This window comes from Coffea arabica, chromosome 7c (genome assembly GCF_036785885.1).
Source record: "Coffea arabica cultivar ET-39 chromosome 7c, Coffea Arabica ET-39 HiFi, whole genome shotgun sequence".
Classification (NCBI taxonomy): Eukaryota; Viridiplantae; Streptophyta; class Magnoliopsida; order Gentianales; family Rubiaceae; genus Coffea; species Coffea arabica.
This window is the reverse complement of record NC_092322.1, coordinates 3,725,511-3,747,243: the sequence shown is the minus strand read 5'-3', so window position 1 is coordinate 3,747,243 and position 21,733 is coordinate 3,725,511. Positions and strand designations below refer to the sequence as shown.

At 37.6% G+C, this 21,733-nt stretch overlaps 2 protein-coding genes across 8 annotated transcripts; one reads left to right on the top strand and one right to left on the bottom strand.

The window, feature by feature from the left end:
* Window positions 1-2,107: 2,107 nt before the first annotated feature.
* LOC140004197 (uncharacterized) lies at window positions 2,108-6,182 on the top strand. Of its 7 annotated transcripts, XM_072057553.1 has the most exons (11): window positions 2,108-2,296; window positions 2,438-2,607; window positions 2,887-2,985; window positions 3,084-3,200; window positions 3,421-3,933; window positions 4,056-4,411; window positions 4,501-4,600; window positions 4,746-4,805; window positions 5,196-5,279; window positions 5,376-5,492; window positions 5,648-6,182. In XM_072057553.1, the coding sequence occupies exons 2-11, from the start codon at window positions 2,473-2,475 to the stop codon at window positions 5,948-5,950; spliced, it is 1,884 nt and encodes a 627-aa protein (XP_071913654.1). In that variant the 5' UTR covers window positions 2,108-2,296; window positions 2,438-2,472; the 3' UTR covers window positions 5,951-6,182. The 7 variants fall into 7 exon arrangements, with proteins under 7 accessions (XP_071913654.1, XP_071913653.1, XP_071913655.1 ...); XM_072057552.1 differs by having other exon boundaries at window positions 2,108-2,607; XM_072057556.1 differs by lacking the exon at window positions 2,108-2,296 and having other exon boundaries at window positions 2,468-2,607; window positions 2,788-2,985.
* Window positions 6,183-6,945: 763 nt separating this feature from the next.
* Window positions 6,946-21,238, bottom strand: LOC140010396 (uncharacterized). The gene is made up of 24 exons (XM_072057218.1): window positions 20,790-21,238; window positions 20,587-20,696; window positions 20,178-20,343; window positions 19,165-19,265; window positions 18,981-19,053; window positions 18,710-18,845; window positions 17,943-18,103; window positions 16,700-16,824; window positions 16,529-16,628; window positions 15,877-15,973; window positions 14,562-14,613; window positions 13,827-13,928; window positions 13,600-13,746; window positions 13,360-13,522; window positions 12,975-13,214; window positions 12,742-12,896; window positions 11,963-12,091; window positions 11,723-11,840; window positions 11,377-11,572; window positions 11,083-11,194; window positions 10,853-11,007; window positions 8,964-10,395; window positions 8,226-8,420; window positions 6,946-7,692 (listed from the first exon to the last, which is right to left on the bottom strand). The coding sequence occupies exons 1-24, from the start codon at window positions 20,920-20,922 to the stop codon at window positions 7,222-7,224; spliced, it is 4,869 nt and encodes a 1,622-aa protein (XP_071913319.1). The 5' UTR covers window positions 20,923-21,238; the 3' UTR covers window positions 6,946-7,221.
* Window positions 21,239-21,733: the final 495 nt, after the last annotated feature.

Sequence of the window (21,733 nt, the reverse complement as noted above, 5' to 3'; positions counted from 1 at the left end):
CTCAACCGTCCGTGGACCATGCTAGAATTGCAAGTCTAAATTTAGTAGCTTGGCGATTGACACATATCTACTTCACAGCTCAATTCTGGAAAGGATGACTATTGGCCTCCGCAAGCAGACCTATCTTCCAGTTGGAAAGAAGAAAAACAACTCATACACTATATGATTAATTAATCGGATTTAACCACACCAGTCTCTATGGCTTCCCCTTGAATCTCTTCTGGTTCCCTTTTCATAACATAGAATAAATGTAGATTTATCGTATCAAAAAAAAAAATCAAATTCTTCTTCGATTTATTGCTACACTTGAAATTCATTTTATTTTATTCTTTTGACGTGAGGGTGATAGCATGGGAATTCACCTAGTTGTTTACTTTGAAATATATATATATATATACACACAGTCTCTATAGGTTTCCCCTTGAATCTCTTCTGGCCCCCCCCCCCCTTTTCATAACATAGAATAAATGTAGGTTTATCGTATCCGAAAAAAAAAAATCAGATTCTTCTTCGATTTATTGCTACACTTGAAATTCATTTTATTTTATTCTTTTGACGTGAGGATGATAGCATGGGAATTCACCTTGTTGTTTACTTTGAAATATATATATATACACACACACACACTAGCTTTAAGTTATACATACAATCACTAACTAAAGCAGAAAATCAATCATCAATGCCGTCTTCGAAACAGAAAATAAAAGTAATCAAGAATTGGGATGTACGACTCTTGAGTCAATTCCCAAGCTTTCTATTTTTATTTTTTCAAAAAATTAATTGTCAGCATTTCTTTCCTTAATAATATAAGTGCAGTTCCCTGAATGCTGTTATTTCTAATAGTAATCACATTATCGCGAACCAAGACATAATTACGTATACGTAGTAGGTGTGGCTGAGCCCTAGTAATATGAGGAAATTCTAAAATCATCAAATTCTGCAATTACTACCATCTTAATCTTAATTCTGTGGATGCAAAAGAAGGAATACAAACAATTTACTGGCATTAAGTACTACTTAGTACAGTAGCAGCAGAGCAGTGTGTTGAGTTACCTGAGTACTACTACTTCCATAAAACCTACACCCAGTGCAAATTTTGCTGCCACGCATTCATTGCCCTTGTACTTCCCAATCAGATTTTACACCTCCACAATTTTCTGATGGAAAATTCCAATTTACTTACCCCCCCCCCCCCCCCAAACACCAAAACACACCCCAGAAAATAAAAATTGAAGGAAGATAGAAAAAAAATGGCCAACCAACAGAGAAATTCATGCACGTAGCTAGTACAACTTTCTTTGTGTACTTTTGATTATATACGGTAAAATTCGGATTAGACTTAGAGTTCTTCATATGAAATTGATTATGCATCGAGTCCTTGAAAGATTTTAATGGCATATGTGCGGGGTGGTCCGGTTCCTGATCCTCTGCAAGTGTGTGTTACCTTATGGCATTCCCTTCCCTGCTGTGGGTGACCGTCCAACTGAGTTTTCCTGACTTCGAAGCTCTCCAAAACCCGTCGTTTTCTCCATCTGTTTTTATAATTTTTTGGCTGAGTTGAGTCAGTGTTGGTACTAATTTTTTGGCACTAATGAAAGCAAGACAACAAAGTTGGCAAAGGATCAAAGTCATTAATGCTAACAAGCAACTTATTGCCTTGCTTAAAGATGGGAAAGGAGACAATCCAAACATTGCCGCCACGTTGGTTGAAGACATACATGCTTTAGCTAATCTGTTTCAAATGTGCTTTTTTGAAGTTAGGAATGTTAGTAATATGATTCTATGTAATCGAATTAGCCATTATGCTCTAAGCATACTTATGGATGAAGAGAGATTTTTTGGCTCTCCTTAAGTGTTATGGTACACTTTATAAAGTTGCTTGAGCCATTGCTCAAATGTTATACATTTCAATTATTTATAAAATATCATCTATCGTTTCCGGGGAAAAAAAAAAAAAAGAGTCAGTGTTGCCCTGTACCAGTACCGCCAGACTCAGACGCTAAAGCATTTCTTTATTGTCACTAAATCACGTCCTTCAAGATTAATATTGCTAATACTAGCACTCTTTGCGACTACTGACATCGATAAGTTAATCCCTCTTATCATATTCACATATTCTTTTATCCACAACCAAGATAGATACTGGCAACTATGCAGCAACCACCATTTTACCATTTTAACTTTTCCCGCTCTCTCCTCCTCTCTCCGCCCCTCCTATTGTTTTTTCTTGTTTCTGTTTTCGTTCCCTCTCTCCTTCAATGGTATCTAAATCTGTATCTATTAACACTCCCTCAAGGTTCTTGTTTCTTCAACTCTCATGAATGCCTTCGCTAGTTCAAACATTTGTACTACTGCATTTTTTTCTCGTCTGAATACAAGAAAAATTGTCTTCCTGTCTTCTTCTGTTACATTGAATCAAGCTCTTTCTTTTTATGAGATGGAGAAATCGGATGGCCAGGCTAACTTGTTAAGATGTTAAATGCTATTGGAGTGCACAATCATGATGGATGTTTCATGGGAAGTAAAGAGGAAATGAGTAGCGAACATTGTACTGCTGCTGCTGCTTCTGGTCTTCACTTTAAGAAAGCGCCTTTGTATCCCCAAGATGTGAGTCCTAGCTTACTTTTTGTTTTTATGGGGTAGGCCATGAACCACCCCCTCCCTGCTTTCTTTATAGATTTCCGTCTCCTTTACCTGCTACCTAGACATAGTAGACTGTGAATTGTCACTCTGATCTGAAAAGTTTCGAACTTTGGCTCCAATTCTTATAGGGGTTCTCATATGCAGCTTTATTAGTTAAAGATGAAACAAGAAATATATCTGAGATGGGATTTTTGTTTCATACAAGATGATAGTTTGATTGATAAAGCCTGAATCTTGCAAGAGGAGAAGAAAATGGAATTGCTGGAGTGCAAAATACTACCCGCGAAGAAAGTTAATAGACGTCCATCAGCCAGAGAAAGAAAATTGGCATTGTTGCAAGATGTAATCAAATTCTGTCCTGCTAAATGTGACTGATTGGCTGCAATTTTATAGCAAGTTTAGTTTTTTATAGAAATGCTGAATGTTTGGCTTGTTGGCAGGTTGATAAGCTGAAGAAGAAGCTGAGACATGAAGAGAATGTTCATAGAGCATTGGAGAGGGCATTAAATAGACCATTGGGAGCTTTGCCACGTCTGCCTCCTTATCTCCCTCAATACGTCAGTATTATTAGTACAAAATTGGCTTTCTTTGGATCCAATATTTTCTTCGTTCATTTATTTGACATGGTACAGAAGGTCGTTAATTGGTGTGGCCAAAATGACTAAAGTGTCACCGTTGATGTGGCCGGCTATTCCTATTTTCTCCATTTTGATGTTTCTAGCACACAAAATCTTAATTACGAAAATGGTGCTGATTTTTTCAGTTCTGATTTTTTAGATGCTAGAACTTCTTGCTGAAGTGGCTGTTTTGGAAGAGGAGGTTGTGTATCTTGAAGAACTGGTTGTGAATTTCAGGCAAGGTCTCCACCAGGAAGCCGTTCACACACCCTGCAGGTGCAATGAGAACAACGCTGCTGATTCATGCACTGAGGTGCTTAGTTCCAGAAGGAGAAGGCATTTAAGATCCTTTTCCCATGGCAATATGAACTTGGAATCTTCTTGGGCTGCAGCAATGCCGTCGCCTTCTCTGGCTAGAAGTTTTTCAACCAGAAAACAAGCATCATCTGACGCTGATGGCAACATGACATATCCCCATGGCAGGCCAACATATGGAGAGCAAGTGCTAAAGAAACCAAATTCTCCAGGGGAAGAAAGGCTTGGAAAAGAAAACCAGTCCTGGGCTAATTTAGTGAAGGATAAATTAGCTCCAGCACAGAAAGCCGCTGCAACAAAAACTCGTCCAATCAAACCAGAACAAATAGGCAAAGGAGCTGATTCCGTGAAATTGCAGGTACAATTCAAGTTGATTTAGTTGGCTTCGATGTCTTGATGACTCACTGGACTTACTGGAACTGCAATTTCTGCCACTATGGAGAGAGCCAGTTGTCTAACTTAGGAACTGTATTACTGCAGTGCAGAGATGTGGACCAGGCACAAGAGAGTTCTTCAGGTTCTTCAGATGATAGGGTGTTTGAAGCTGAAACAGAGGCCAACAGAACTTCCCAGGATATTTTGAAATGCTTGTGCAACATATTTTTAAGGTTGAGTACATCAAAAGGGAAGACACTGGATTCAGAATCCTTTTCCTCTGTTATAGCAGGGGATTTGAGCGAGCACAATGTGGACACAGATTTTCGAGATCCTTACTTGATCTCTACAGGCTCTGGAAAGAGAGACTTTGGTCCTTACAAAATGTTTCCACCCATTGAAGCTAGCTCCGTTGATTTCAACCGGAAAGCAAATGCTCTGTTTCTGATTCGGAGACTCAGGTGAGGCATTAGGCTGTTATTCTTTTTAGCTTCGTTTCTTTTAACTCTCAGGAATCCTTTGGTTTTGAGTTCCATTAGCTTTATTGCAGGCTCCTCCTTGGCAAGCTAGCAACAGTCAATTTAGAGGGACTCAGCCATCAGCAGAAACTTGCTTTCTGGATAAACACATACAATTCCTGCATAATGAATGTAAGGGGTTGTATATCATTAAATGGCATTGGACTCTCCAAACGTTTCTTCTCTTTTTACATGTAGTATTTTCTTCTTTAGGCTGTGTCTTTCAACCGAATTATTGCACTAGAAGATGACCGTCTGTTCCTTTTTAACTTGTCAGGCATTTTTAGAGCAAGGAATTCCTGACAGTCCTGAGAGGGTTGTAGAACTTTTGCAAAAGGCAAGATCTCTAAATTCAAACTGCGAGTCTTGCTTTCCATAAATCTTTGATCTTTATCAAGATGAATGACAAAGCATCAATCAATACTAGGAATCATCTCATTTTCAATTTTGATTTCTGCTTTTTGACCAGGAATAATAATTCAATGTACAGTATAGTGTCACATAACAGCTCAGGGCAAAGGCATAAACTTTGTATTGCAAAGGCCTGGTACTTGTTCATAATTTCTTTAACCAAATGAATAATAACATTATGCTTTGTAGTGAAAGCTTTCATTTTTTTTAGGAATAAATTTCGGTTCATCACTAGGCTATAGCATTTTATGTGAACCATAGCATGCCCATTTCGGCACTTAAATAAAATTTAAAACCCAACCATGCTCTTTGTCAGGCAACAATCACAGTTGGCGGACATCTGCTAAATGCAATAACAATTGAGCATTTTATCCTGAGGTTGCCTTATCATCTAAAACATGTAAGTCGTGATCCACTTAATTATGTAATCTCTTTTGCTCGTTTCCTGTAAACATATGGTAATAGCTTCCAGATTTGATGAGACCTTTGTCAACAGACTGGTCCAAAATCAGCAAAAGGTGATGAAATGAAGGCTCACGCTCTCTTCGGTTTGGAGTGGTCCGAACCATTGGTGACATTTGCACTCTCCTGTGGGTGTTGGTCCTCCCCTGCTGTAAGTTGATTCTTTTTCGGTTCCCTTTGACAAAGGGATAGGTGTTCCTCACCAACAGCAGTTTGCCACGATTGCCCTGTTGTTTAGCTTTCCAAAGATTTTAAATCTTATTTTGTTTGTAGTAGTAATGAGGGCCGCAATTTTCTTAAATGAAGGTTCGAGTGTACACTGCAGCACAAGTCGAGAACGAGCTGGAAGCTGCGAAGAGGGAATATTTGCAAGCTGCAGTTGGCATTTCACCAGCAAACAAGCTAGTAATCCCCAAATTGCTGGACTGGTATCTCCTGGACTTTGCAAAAGACTTGGAGGCATTACTAGATTGGGTTTGTTTGCAGCTACCAGATAAACTCAGGAATGAAACTCTAACATGCCTCGTGAGAAGAGGAGGAGACCCTCTTTCTCAAATGGTTGAAATAATGCCTTATAATTACAGTTTCAGGTACCTCATATACCGGTGAAAAGTTTTTTGTTTCCCGTCTTTTTCTTCTTTTTTCCCGTGTTCAGAACCTTCAGTCTCCGAACTTCTCAGAACTTAGATTGCAGGTTCCTAGAAATACTGAACAAATTAGATGAAATACATAGCAATAAACTGGGAGATTGTATTTGTCAGGAATAACATCTCCTATTGATAGGTATTTGCTGTGAATTCATTCATTGTATTCTTCTCTGAAAGTGTTTGTCCTTACCTCAGTTGATGCTTAATTATATCCAATTATTGGCCTTCCCGCACAAAATTCAGGGGAGTCCTCTTACGAGGCAATCTCGAGTACCGCAGAAGCTTGTGATACCCCCAGATCTTAACTACTGAACAGGAAAAAAGAAAAGGTTGCCGCCGCCGCATGCATGTGCATCAGATGCCGTTTATGGTCTAATAACCCACATGCACAAATGCACAAATTCTTTTTTTTACCGTATAAATTCGAGTTGGAATTTGGGATTTATTTGTATCCCCATCGAAAGATTCAACCCCGTCTCGGGTGAATGTAGATAGATCTCTTCTTAATATCATCAACGAATTTCACAGTTTCCCACATTTTTCCACAATACAATAATATTGATCCGAAAGAGAGGCTCACCTGCCCATTCCACGTTCGCCTATTCTGATATATACTACAAAGAAATTGTGACCAAGTATAGAATCTGTCGTTAAAGCGGCGTATTATGGATTAATGTGAACCCGATGCATTGGTACAAATATTTAGCGGGGATAAAAATCTTCTCGTAAAATTACTGCTTAGCGGCTGTTTACGCTCGAGGAGTTTCCCTATCGTATGCTTTAACATTTATTTGTCAAACTTAGCGTTATGTAAAGATGGGACTCCGCTCTCTTAAGACATTCTCATTCCATATGTTGACTTTGACGGTGAAAAAGTAATGCGATCAATCGTTTTGTCAGCGACTCTTCCCGTTATTAATCAAATCAGCTGAAGTATACAAAACCAATACACTTAAATACAGCAAAGAATACACCCAGGTCCCTCTGCTGGGAGCACATTGATTATAGTAAATGAAATATTAAAGCCTCCCAATACGAAACAACATAAACTGTACAGCTAACAACATACCTACTGGAAAAATAACCAAAAGATGAAAATGAAAAAAAAAAGAGGAAAAAAATTATAAAAAAAGAGGGTGGCATAAGCAAAATCACAGCATGAAGCTGGATCAAAATGAGGAGGTAGCACACAACAAAATTGCCAATTAAGTCGATCCAGGAAGCTTATGAATCTCAGCCAAATGGCGAAGGGACAGGTCCCGCAAGAGCATCAGATCTTTTGATGCTTCCCATTCCACAGATGATGCAGCCAGGTGTGGACAGTGCAGAAAATTTGGCCCCACATAGATCACAAACATCATAACCAATTGTTGATAAACGACCAAGTGTAGCAGCACAGAACTGGGAAGGGTCTTCTAAAGGATCAATAGACTTGTTGGACAATCCTCTCTGAACGCAAATGTCAATCAGGCTACGCAACTCATCTTGCTTGCCAGCAGGGGCTTTAGATAGAAGCAATTCAAGCATCTGCTTCGAATAGGCATAATTCTGCACATCCATATTCCTTTTTATGGCAGTTCGAATGCAATTTATCCGGTGCTTGGCAAGAAGAGGCAATGAACCGAGGTGACGAGACAACCTTGCCATCTCATCTTTTGCACTGATAGCACTTGGGCCTTGGACTTTCTGTAACCGGCTGATTTCCTGGGGAAAAAAAAGCATGTGATTTCCCGAGGAAATGTGGTGGAATAAAATGCTACCAGAAGAATGAAAAGGTCATCACCGACAAAATTGAGCGAATTCTACTTAACAATCATCATGTAATAACATTCAGAAGATTAAACCATAGTTGTGGATTTTTTTTGCTTTGGTTCACTCCTTGGGATTTGCAAGATTGATAAATCAAGCAATAGGATGGTTATCAAAAGGCTCACCATATGCTTTTGTTTTAGGAAGCCAATGAGTGGTGGCAATTTGGCCACAAATGATATACTTGGTTTACATATTTAGTTGTGGCAATTGAAATTATCAACATCCAATTCAATCCTACTTCGACCTTCATTGCCTCGTTATGTTAAGGCGGCTGATGGACCTTTTAGAACCAAGACTAGACTGACGAGAATACAGATTTTGGCTATACCAACCTTATGCATGCTCACTCCTCGTATAAAAGACATTTTAAACTGATACCTGAAGAGAGACCATATGAGTTTTCCCAAGGTTAAGAATTACAATACCCGGAGTAGCGTGACTGCAATTTTATACTGAGCACATATTGTGGCCTGAGCCTTGATATCAGCTCCACGAGACTGATCCTTGGCCAGTGCTAGGAAAGCTTCATCAAAGCAGGATAATGCATCTGGAAGTTGATTCTGCTCAAGATGAGCCATTCCGGTCTTGAAGCAAAATGAAGCAGCAGCCCCACGAGGAACCTGTAATGAGTAGAATAAAAGGATTAAGGCAGAATAACCATATGCCAGGTTTTTAAACATAACCCCGATAGTCTGCGGCAGATACTAGACTGCCATATTTTATGTTCTCTATTTGTATATGCCATGTACATCATTTTTAACACCATGAATGGGACTCATAAAATTTTGTTCTATGTTTACTTGTGTTCAAAGTGATTACATTTTGAAGAAATGAACGTACATTGTGTTGAATTGGAATCAAAATTTGCATCTAAATTGAAACTTCAGACATTTTGTCTAATGTAGTGCGTTTCGTACATTTTGTTCAATGTAGTGTGTTTCCTTTCCTTTTTTTTCTTCTTTTTTTTTTTGGGGTCTGATGAGAACTTTGACGGCTAGGAGTATGGTTTGCCTCATAATATCTCCACATTCATTATATCTTGAGATAAACCATCTCTAGACTTTTCCGGGAAACCCTTTATGCCCTGACTAACAAGGTTTTGATTCTTTTAAATTCTTAGTATTTGACAACAAGAGATGATGAAAACAAAATTAAATGCTTACCTGTCCAGGACGTACAGCTTTTGGAGAAGTGGGATGTTCAGGAGCTCTTCCTGGAGTTCCAGAACCTGGAGCTTCCAGAGAACTGAGATCAAGGGGCTGTGTTGAGATTGGAACTTGTGCCATCTGAGGCTGAGACTGCACTGGCATGACAGGCTGAACACTTAACTGTGGTGGTATGGTACCACCTGGAAGGCCAATGGAATCAGATGAAACAGGTTGCTGCGTTGCTTGTGGTGGGACACCACCATCAGGTAGACCTATATCAGCTACAGGTGCACTCTCCTGGTTAGCCACAACCTTGTTACCTTGTAATCCTTGAGAATTCTTTTCCAGTTGCGAAAGGTAAGTTCCAGGAGGAGGCAGTGATGCAGCAACCTGGATAGATGATATGGTATTCTGGAAGAAGTCCTCCGGGATCGGCCTAGCTGTAACTCCAGCACCAGTAGAAATAGGGGAAGGCTGTGAGGTAGATGTAGGTTGCACCAGAGAGTCTGTTCCAAAAGGATCAGTAGGTGCAGAAACTGTAGGAGCTGTCACACTTCCAGTGGTGGGAGGAGCAGGTTGAGATAAAATCAGGCCAAGATCCGGGGATGAACCAGTCGATGATTTGGTTCTACCCATCGGCAAACCCAACTGCTTTGTGGCTTCTTTAATCTTATTTACATCCACAGTAGCTGATGTAACTGGTTTATCTCGAATTCGAATGTGTAACTTTTTGGTCTTTGAACCTTCTTCCTCATCACTGCTGCTGCCATCAGCGGCAGAACCATAAAGCGATTTTTTAAATTCCTCTGCTGCTTTGGCTTGTTCATCAACTGCATGAGAACCCGAAAATTGCTGAGAGAGGGTTTCTAGGCCCATCAAGGAATTCGATTTTGGTTCACCTTCAGGAACCCCATTAGACTTGCCAGGTGTTGATGTGGCTAGAGCTGTCTGAAGTCCATTTGCTTTGATGTTACTACCTTCAGCTTTAAATGCTTTCACCAAACTATCTTCTCTCACTTCAACAACATTTCCTCTTCCTTTAATGATGCCCAGATAAACACCAATGTGGTCAGTAACAATGGATGGAATGGTGCCATCATCAGTTCTCATATAAGGCATCACTTCAGCAGCCAGTGCCCATTGAGGTATGTCCTTCATGTTAATAGGAGTCTTAATCTCCCAGTTCCCACCACCCCATTCAGGTCCTTTAGGAACCATACTTTCCGCAGCAAAATTTGCAAAAATGCCTTGGGTCCACCCTGTTGAGCGGACTCTCAAAATCCTTTCACAATATCGCCTTAACTCTGGATCAGCGCCCTCTTCTTCCAATCTCTGAGCAAGACGCCTCATTGCGCTAGGGTTAAGGTGGCATATAAAGAGGTCAAGCATGCTTTCAAAGTCTGCTATTACTTCAAAAGTTTCTTTTGCATTGTCAAATTGACCATATCTGCAAATTCACATATCATTCCAATGCAAAAAAGAAAGAACAAGTTATAAAGATAAATTCTTAAATACATCCGTTACAAGGACAGCCACTCTACAGTAAATGGGCTTCATACTTAAAATAATTTATAGACAAAAGGATATCCGGTTGCAAACTTAAAATAGTTTATCGACAAAAGCAGGGCCTTCAGTTCAATTCAAGTTTACATTTACGTGCATAAGTATCAAAACAACAAACTACAATGAATTTCTACTTGACATTTAGATAATGTGGCCTTCAGGCATCAAGTCCTGAAGTGGGATGTAGATTACTGAGATGAGAGGAAGAACAAACTTATTGCTCAGTCATAGATTTTCTATGTCTACAATGGCTGGTCACAGCAGAACATGCTAAAGCAATCAAAAGAAGTGCGGTAGACCAGAAATATATGTGTCCGAAAAGAAGAAAAATGTTTAACCACCTGATACATGCATATCCCAACTGGCGAAACCGGTTGAATAAATGTGAGGTTGGGGGGCATCGTGGATAATCTCTAGACCGCAAGAACTCATCCTTTAGGACAGATAAAGCTGTAGAAAAGCGAAGTGCTTTAACTGCATAGATTCCTCGCAACACCTTAAAACAAAGAAGTTAAATTAATAACTCTAAGACAGATTGTCATTGATATTGAACAAAATGCACATATATCACCTGTGTGAATTGGGGGCCTGATTGCGACAGAGCAACAGCAAGATCACCACAAACTGGTGAACCACTGGCAAGAATATCAAGTGATCTTGGAGTAATCCTCAAGCTATCAAACCTTCATGGAGAAAATGAACATGATGAGCGAGAGCAGTCAGAAAAGCTTGATATCATAAATCTCTGAGGTAATAATGCAGCAAAAGAATAAAAAAAAAAAAAAAAGAGGAACAAAGCGTAAGTTCTTTACAATTCAATGAAATTAAATAAGTAGAGAAGAGGAAGTTCTATAAGCAGGAGAACCTTGAGGTGATTTGGTAAAGTACTTCTGGTAGATCAAGCTTCTGCTCAAAATGTTGCTGCATTGTGGCAAATCCGATAAGAAGTGGCTCAAGCAAGCCCACAAGACAACTCTTGATTTCAATCCCCTTCTTTTGTCGGGGATTTATGTCTGTAGGGTTTGCAAGCAACAGGCGATCATTCAAAGCTCCAACAAGTACTGCACAGCCAAAAGAAAAAAAAAAGTCATCCCTTTTGGGTCAGAACAGGAATCATGTGACTGAGATGTAAAAAAGGTAAAACAATCTACACCAGTATTCTCCACAAAGAAAGTAACCAGTCACACTTGGCGCAAGTCTTAAGTGCGTACCTGCATTTGGCATACATATGGAAAGTACAGTTCTCACTTTTCCATCCCAGCCAAGCATACTGATGGAAGTAGCTGTAGAGAAGAGAAGAGCAGGCCCAATCCAGAGAAGGGATCTAAAGTAATCACATGTTAAAGACTCCAGCAATTCACAGACATTGAATCAACATATGCAAACAAAACCAAACGCACAGGAAGAGAATCAAAATAATAAATCACAAGGCAACACTGTATTCAGGATATTGAAGGCAGCCCCTTATCAAATCTCATAGAAGTACTAGCCAATATATCCAGATCTGCTGAAGCAATGAGCACTCTTTGTGTAGTTAGTATACCGGCAACAAAGCCCCTGAGAGTTTCTTGCCAGTGCACCTAAGAGGACCATATTAGAAACATAAGCAATATTACCCTCAGAATTTTTAATCAATCACAAGCCTGCAAAAATCTTAGTATAACAGAAGCAAAGACTAAATGCTGCATGTGTTACAAGATATAAGATGGTCAGTGTTAATAATCATCATGCTTCAAGCAAGTGCTTTCAATTCATATAGAAATTCACAGTCTAAAGGCCGTTTGTGACTGATATTTGATGCTTACTTCAACTCATTGTCAGATTGTAAAATTAAAAAATTCACAAGCTAAGGTATGGGAGCACAGCTAAAGCAGGCCAAGTATTGCCTACTCAAAACCAATAACTGTAAGTAAACTTGTGTAAAGAATACACAATCACAAGTGTACTCCTGCACTTAAATGAGATGTGAGATGCCACTTAAACCATCTGGTGTCTTGAACAAATTTAAGATGTAAGATGCCATATTCCCAGAAGAAGTTAGATGTTTATAAAGAATCTAAAGAAATACTACATGTGTACTCATTGCAGAGCAAATATCATCTCTTTATGCATTTGCATGTTCCCAATAAGTTTTTCAAATTATAAGCCATAATATTGAAAGGAAAAAAATAAAATAATAGATAAATGAAGGAATTGGTGGTAGTAATTCAGTAGGTCCCAGATTAATTACCTGGAGTACCATCTCACTGGTTTTCAACTTGATTGATTTTTTCCCTTCAGCTTTAGTTGATATGAAATGACCATCAGCAGTTGAAAGGCGGTATCCTTGGACAAGCTTTGCCAAGCCAATTTGATCCCCATGCGAAGCAAAGAGCATGGTTGACTCTAAATCCATGGAATGATCAGTCAGAAGTTTATAAGCCTAAAAATAGGTTAACATAAAAATATTGTTCATAAAACTACCTAGTGGAGTAGAAAAAATACGATCAACTTCACTTTCAAACATAAACTGCAGTGGGCCCTTAATAGCAGTAACATCCGTAATGTCAGGACCGGCAGCTTGGTCTCCATCAATCATGCTATTATTGTCCTTAGACTCTTGTGAAGCCACTCCAGGTAATGTATATAAAGAAAGTCCTGTCTTGTCCTCATCAAGAATTGCAAAATGGTTTTCATTAGGACCAACAAAACCAGCATCTCGACCTGGAAAATTGATGGAAATGAAATTAGCTTTTTTTTTTTTTTTTTTGACAAACGGAAATGAAATTAGCTTATTGATCTGAATGAATTTAAATACAACAAAAAGATGCAGCAGCACAAATTAACACTTGTAACAAAAGGGGAAGACCTTTGATCGTATTTGCTTTACTATTAGTTGAACGAGGATCTGTATTCTCCCAATATAGAATCACTTCATGTGCAGTGCCACTAAACTCATAAACAACCAGAAACAGGTGCTTCTTTTTACTGTAAGCAATGCACTTCGCATGATATTCTATATTCCCGGGTATCTGAAACAGAAATTATTGAGAACCAAACTGCAACAATTCAATTTACCCAAAAAAAAAAGAAAAAAAAAAAATCTCACCGAGGTGTATAGCTTCTTGTAGACATTATCCACTCCAGAAGAGAGATTATAAGCCATGAGATTTGCCCCTTCCAAATAGAAAGCCCTGACAGGATAATGAAGTACTCGGTTTTGCTTACTGAAAAAATTTAACTCCAGATGAAGTGGCTGAAAAAAACACACAGCACATTAGGATCAAGTTATGATACATTAGAAATCAAAGACTGGGATGCAACCAACATAGTCACCTGGCAAACAGGAACATCTCGTAAAAGATGCTTAGTATCCAAGATAGTGATGAGAGGTAACCGAGTTATTGGAGCAGTTTTGGCATGTCCTTCCATAAAATGCTGCAACAGCCAGGTAAAAATTTAATTATTCAACACCACTCGCATAAAGTACTGCCGTTGAGATCAAAAACAGAGAGAGGAGATGTATTGCCAAGTTCAACATCTCCAGCTACATAAAGATGGAAAGACAAGTAAAAGGGTGCATTTTATGCATATAAAAACCTGTATCTTTACAGTATGTCTGAAGGATGTGCTAAACACAAAAGCATGATACAAGCAAGTCACAAGACCAGCTAGGCATCAGAAATTGGTTTCTGAACCTTAATAGTTTTTAGACATGTAATTAGTTCTGAAAATCAAATTTGTTTTGCAAAAAACAGAAAAAGACAGATAAGAAGAACCACAAACAAATTAAATGTTAATTAAGCTCTTATTAGGAATATAATCATCACTTAGAAGGTGCAGTGATAATTGTCTGCAAAATATAAAATCAAGTTGAATCATTCATACCTTGAGGCAATGCCAGACCCAATATGCTCTAAAAGAAATAATAAAAATGAGGGTCTAAGAGCACCCTCTAAAATATTTTTTATGCAAAATATGAGGCCAACAGAAAAGAGCAATTAATCTGTAGAGATCAACGACATAAAGTATGTTTAGTAGAGAAGCGGAAATAAATTAAAAGAGACATACACTGTAAAGAAAGGCCTTTCGTGCAATGTCCGATATTGTAATTTGATTTTGACTGAGATGAAACCAGCAAATGGTTTATCAGCATACAAGTACTCCGTTGTTTAGGAGGAGAGTATAGCCATGGCAAAGAATAAACTAAAGAATGACAAAACAAATACAAAACCAAACATGCAAAAGCTTACCATAAAAATTTTCAATCTAAGCTCAGAAAAATTACAAAATGGCCTTGTGTTGCTTCTAATTAATCATCAAGAAATTCAAAATAAAAAAAAAAAACTCTAATGTTTCCTTCCTAAGAGAAAAACAATTGCTATAGCTCAAGACAGATAAAAAAAAATGCCTTGAACTCTGAATTACTGGAATCAGCTAATTCAGGATAAACTCTAACTAAATGATCAGGTACTCAATCAAGCAATTCCTGCTGCATGATTAGCAATTGCAGGTGATTCTAGAGACTTAATTTACAAACAGTTAGGTACTACTACTTCTGATGGAGAATATTCACTTGATTTATTTCCCTCAAGTAATCTAACCATGACATGATGACCATCTAGAGCAAACATAATACCATTTTAAGAGAAAAGTGCAAGATCTGTTGTGTGCGACCAACAAAACTTAACAGGGAAAGTTGGAAAAATGTGGTAACAACTTCTTTTTCATGCATAAAGTATTGGGAAAGGAAATTATTAGATTTAAGGTCTATGTCAAGTACAGAAAGCAGAAGTTTGGCAAATTCTGTACTGGTTAGCATCTCATAAGATATAACAATGTCTTCTTAATCACCATATTGAGAATGAAGTGATAGAGATACAAAACACAACTTCTAAATCTAAGCAATATTAATCAATGTTCAATCATCACACAATTGAGGTGGTTGATAAGATGAGTTAACCACATAATTCAAATAAAAAAATTAAGAACATATTCATGAACCTGAAAATTGTACAAATTAATTGATGAGTATTATGGCTAGTTTGTGCTCAGCATAGAAGGTTTAAGGCATCTTATCAGTTATCACTGTTTTACCCTTCTTGTTCTGTGTCACAAACAGGTTAACACTCTCTCTCGAAGGACAACTCAGAATTTTCACCATTTGTAACAATCTATTAGTGATGCTAACAAAATGCTCCACTTGCTTTCTTCATTCATTTTTTTTTTTTTTTTGGCATCAGGAATTGTGGGGATGGAGGGGAGGGTTTGTAATTAACCACATAGAACATACTAATGTAAGGTACAAAGAATAATAAAACCCAGCTTCACTTGACACCACCAACTTTGTAAAAAGAAAAACAGAAGAGAATAGCTACCAACTAACCCTTTCAAATGATGCTCCTGTAATTGTGCTTGAAGCTGATGGTCAGCTAATATTCCAGATGAACCCAGAGATAAGAGTTTTTCCTTCAACACAGATGCTGCATGATGAATTATTAGGGCTATTAAAAACCATGACAAAAAAATCATCAAATACACCTAAACCTCAAAGCTTGCCAACACGGACCCCAAGGTAAACAAACTGCAAATTTTGGTAATTTCTATGTGCTTATATGCTCCTTTAACACTGTAAAAAATCCAATGCCTTTCAGGAAAAAAATGGAAAAAAGATATTGCTTACACAGCATTTACATGATTGTATAGAATATATATTTCTCCTCAATAACCAAAATGAGAACTTATGTACCTAAAGCCTTAAAACTTCTCCACCACATTTCAAAACAAACAACCCAATCAAGAAACAAAGATGATATTATCTTCTCAAGAATGTTTCGCTTTTTCTGACTGGTTTGACTGTGAAAATAAATCCACTGAAACAACACCAGAGAAAGGCCCAATAAAAGAAAGAGCTTAGTTTACTAAAGTACAATGCATAAAAGAAAAAAGCAGACAAAATTTGAATTCTATCACAATTGACATAGAAAATGGAAGGCACAAAATGAATATCTAATAGCATATCGAGAGAGAAGTATCACCTGAAGATCCCCTTGCACTTTGCAAAACAGCAAACAGCTGTTTCCGTCCTTCCCTTGTATATGCAGATCTATTTTTTCGGTTGTCTCCACCGGTCATACTCTATTACACAACAATAAATCGTTTAGACAAAGAATTGAGTGAGCTATTTATGATACTAACGCAACACTCACTGCAAACAATACAGCTGCCAGGTTTAATTTTGGATGAATCTCTAAAGCCTTTATTCGTGGTAAAGGGTAAACTGCTTCTCCCCCTTTCTGAGAGAGAATCCGAGGGATGTCAATTGATTCAATTCCTGCATAAGACAGTGCAAAAAACATCCATCAGAGAACCATAGTACATAACACTTGCACAAGGAATAAAAAATAGCAAAAAAAAAATGAATATCTTATTGAATCTTTTTTCAGACATGACAGACCGCAACATTCAGATCTAAAAGACAAACCACATCGTCTTCAAAACAAAGAGGAATAGCTTTGTCATTTCAAATTGTTCTTCTCCGCCCACCTTTGTCAGCTTCATTGCATATAAAATATTCGAACTTCTTTGCTTCTTTAGAAGCTTCACGACAATAGCGATTTCTCGATTCAAGGTTGTGACTCAAAAGTTAAATTCTGATTAGGCCCCTCTAAATTTCATAGGGAACAAAGATAGTCTTATCTAGGTATCGAAAACCTATACAATTTCTAACATGTCTGTGCTATGGATTATGGCACATATCCTATGAAAACTGCTTGAAGAAAAAAAAAAGATTTTTATTAGAGATGTAACAATATGTTTACATTTTTCTTCCAAAGTTTGTTATCTACCAAGGTAGAGCTCGTGAGAATGCATGTGTATGTGAACATCTTGCAGTATGACATTGCCATACGGAAGCCTACAGTTATAGCAATCCTTGTATGTTGGCAGGTAATGCCATCTCTATTGCTGGAAAAAGAATAAAATTCAGCATTAATATGGACTCAGACAAGAATACCATACATCTATGAACGCTTAAAGAGCCTTTCAGCAAGGCCTCAAGATAGCTTTACTTTACCTCCAAAAAGATGCTCTGCGATGTTGCAGTTGTCACAGAATTATTTCAATATAAATGCCTCGCTAATTGTAGTATGACAGCTTCTAAGTCAACCTCATTTTCAACTTCTTCTAGCCCAATGTAACATTATTCACACAGGAGTACATGATTCTAATCAGTAGGGTTCATTAAATAATAGTATTTAATACAGGTTACGTATGATTATTGAGGCATAAGGCTTGCTCATCTTCTTCTCTAATGAAATCCATGTATGTAGACAAACCAATAAGAGCATAAAAAATGAATTGGATTGCTCAGTTAACCTCCTTTTCCAGTTGCTATATGCACAACAATTAGTGCAAAATATTATTCTACAAGGAATCAACTAGTAAACCAACCAGCAGTCTCAAAAAAATTTGCTTGCATTGGAGGTCTATTGGGATTCACATTAACTCGAGTCTTCCATACTTGGATGCTTCCATCTTTTGACAACGTAACAAGTAACCGTAACACTGGGAGCCAAGCAACTGATGTAATTGGCTGAGAACCAACTTGAGTACTGCAATTTCCATTAGTAGACAGAAACTTCACGATTCAGAACTAAACAGAATTGAGGAAAAGAAACAGAAATAACCACAAATATGTTCACATCACAGATTAGTAACAAATCCATGGATCCAATATTATTCCCTCACAAGTGGCCAAGAAAAATTTGCAAAGTAATGGAAACTCCATTAGTATGCAAGAAGGAATGATGTGGAACTTGCAATTACATCTGACTTCCAAACATGCTGCTTAAGCAAACATTTGCACTGTTGTATCAAAAGCAATACACAGCTAAATTAGATTATACATTAAGCAAAACCAATACCAAAAGCTCAATAAATTTTCCAGCAATGTGAGCCTATTCACCACATATTAAGGGGAGAGAGAGAGAGAGGTACATGTCACTATGAACACTAAATATAATATGTTTTTAATAATAATTCTAACTGGTCTTTTATTTGGTGCAAAATTGAAGTGGGCGACTACCTGACTTCTATTTAACATCATCTTTTATTTCCTTAACAAGAAATAACACAGAAGTGCACATCTTTAAATGCATAAGAACTCATCCTCATGGAGGCAATTCATAAACACAGTAGCAGAACCTTGTAAAACTTACATCCCTATCATCATAGGCCTTTCAGTCGATACATCCCAAGCAAGAAGTGTACCACGTCTATCACCAATGAAAACCCACTCTAATGTTGGATGAAAGGCAAATGCTCCAGCTCCAATTAGCTTTATGGTGTTATCAACTAAAATGACATAAAAAAAAATAGAGATGGAATCACTAACCCCAGAGAGAGAGAGAGAGAGAGAGAGAGAGAGAGAGAGAGATCTACTAGAGGACTAGACTATAATATCACAAATGAAAGTTAAGTAAATCTCACGTTGGAGGGTGTAATGAACAGCATATGTATGGATATTATAGGCTCGGATCAGACCATCTGCATAAGCTACATACTGGAATGGAAGACGAGAAAAGCTCACTTCAATACCCACAAGTTAAAGTCCTTGGCATTAAAGGCAGAAGATAGATCTAGAAAGGAACAGAAACTAGAGAAAAAATTTTACCAAAACAGGAAGGCGAGGGTGGCAAGCAAGATTAACAATAGGTTTCTTCAGGTCTGTCTTTATTTTCGTAGGAGCTTTCCCACCTTCCACTGTTCCAACAACTTTAGAAGAGCAAATACCATGTAGTTAGAAAACCAATTCCAAGAAAATAGCTACATGAAGAAAAACATAACTGATAAAATTATGTATGTGACATGATATAGTTCAAGTCAGCGAGGGGAGCAGTGAGATGGAGACAGATAAGAAAATAAATTTCGCTAGATGAATCCCATTAAATAGAAGAGAGACAAGCAACACAATGCTATCAATGCTATCCTGACAATTGCCTTTTCATCTTCGCTGGATGTTGTCGAGTTTAAAAACATAAGCTTTATAGCTTGCACTCATTCTATCCAAACAAAACTTATCATAATCATGTTGAAGTGAATTTCATGGGTGGCTCTTAAGTTGCCAATCCCTTATGTAAGGTACTTGTATGATTTAAACTCCATCCTTTCTTCTCTAAAGTAATTAATTTAAAGATTTTATATTTATTTTTCCTTGCCACTTCATAGCAGTTTATGGTGATGATGTTTATTTCCAGTGAGCGTCCTGGTTGTCAGGCATGCATATATGCCAACTGCATATTATCCATTTCTAACTCATTCTTTACGCATTGAAATTTCAAAGTTTTATGGCAATATAATAATTCCTGTCTGTTAAGCAGAGGTTGTTTAGAAGTTGGAAAGTACTTGTATAGTCAAATGACAGTTGAATTTTGTGTATGTATTTGAGTACATCTCCTTCTACCTTATCTTTTAATGCATAAAGACAGTATAAGAATATGCATTCCAACATAATATTAGCCATCCAAGCCATTCCATTGTTCACTTATTTGTTACCGTCTTTTGGGAGGTTTGTTTGCCGACAGCAAGTATAGTCTACAAGTAACCTATATGCTGCGTCAGAAGAGGGAAAAGATTGAGGGAAAAGATTATATAACTACTTCTTGCACAACTGACAACCAAACCAACCTGTTACACTCATCCTTCGATGGAAACCAAAAAACACAATAGGTTGAAGAGAAGTCAAGGCAAGATGAACTTCTGTATCAGAAGAAATTTGTTCCATTCTCTTTTCAGGCGAATGCAGCACACATGTTTGCTCAGAGTCAAAATCACAGGATCGAATTGTACAATCCTGCGCATGAAACACCAAATTTCCCCACACAAGCAGGAAATGCTCCACTGTCAGTTTCTATAGACTAAAGAAGCACGTTAAGCACTTATAAATAGTTTTTTTTTTTTTTAAGATTTATCTTAAACGAAGGACGAAGTAATTGACATGAGAGCACAGAAGAAGAGCAACAATCGGAGTACTGATCTTACGGTTTCAAAAAGTACAACTATACAGTTTGTTCATTGAAATTCATCCAAAACTAACCTCGAGTATTGCAATGATGGCATGGCCGCTGGTAGGACTATAAGCCATACGCACAACCGAAGAACCAATATCGATGGCCGCGATCTTACTTCCAGTATGCGCATCGAATTCTGGATTTTAAGCAAATAATTTAACAAAAAATTAAGCAGGCAATTGCCTTAGATCAAAGGAAATGATCAAAATTACAAAGGAAATCAGTTTACCAATGATGTGAGTTCCGACAGCGGCGGCCACAATAGCCAGAGTAGGGTGAAATGTGGCGGCATGAGGCTGCAAGGATTTCGAACTCCGACCAACGTGCCGGAGATCTAGATGCTGTAGCGTCGCCCACTCCATCAATTATTCCTCTCCAATTTCAGCTGATCGGTTCCCTAAATCAAATTAGGAATGACAACACTAACTCCAAAAGTGCCTACAGATATCGAGATCGAGAGGAAGGTGCTTTTAGCGCATTGATTTAGAAATCGTTTGAGCTATTCATCAAAATTAAGAAACGGAAGAAAAAAGGAATTAAAAAAAAAAAGTCGGGAGCAAAGTGGTAAAAATCTTAATCTTAAATGAAGTCGTGCTGAGTCCATTCAACAAAGTCAACCAGCTCGAAACAGAATAGAAAGCGGTGTGCTATGCAGCGCTTTCCGGTCCTTGCATGCATGCTTTTCATGTGTATTCCCCATTTTTAAACAAAATAATCTGTTTACATACATCATATGCTATAGTCTTAAATATTCATAGTGTAACTTTATATAAACAAGAAGAAATACAAGGCACTTAAAGATCTTGAGTTCTAATTTTCCTTTTTCTCTTCTCGCTTTTTAAATCTCATATGAGAAAAAAAATGAAATACATGCTGCTCTTATATAAAGGAATTACTTGAATATTTATTCGAATTATGAGGTCTTAATGTAATTGATTTCAAACTTGATTATTTTAAAAAATGAGCTTGGTATATTGTGTTAATAACACGTATATACTGTGTTAAAAACTACATCCGTCTCCTTGAGTTTTTTTATTTTTTGGGTGCTTAGCACCACTATTATCAATGTATGGTAGACAATGATGTATTTGTTACTTTAATAAGTAAATAGGTAAACGAATTACATTAAAAAAAAATTAGTGTCTAGTCTTAAAATAGAAAAAAAATCAGGCT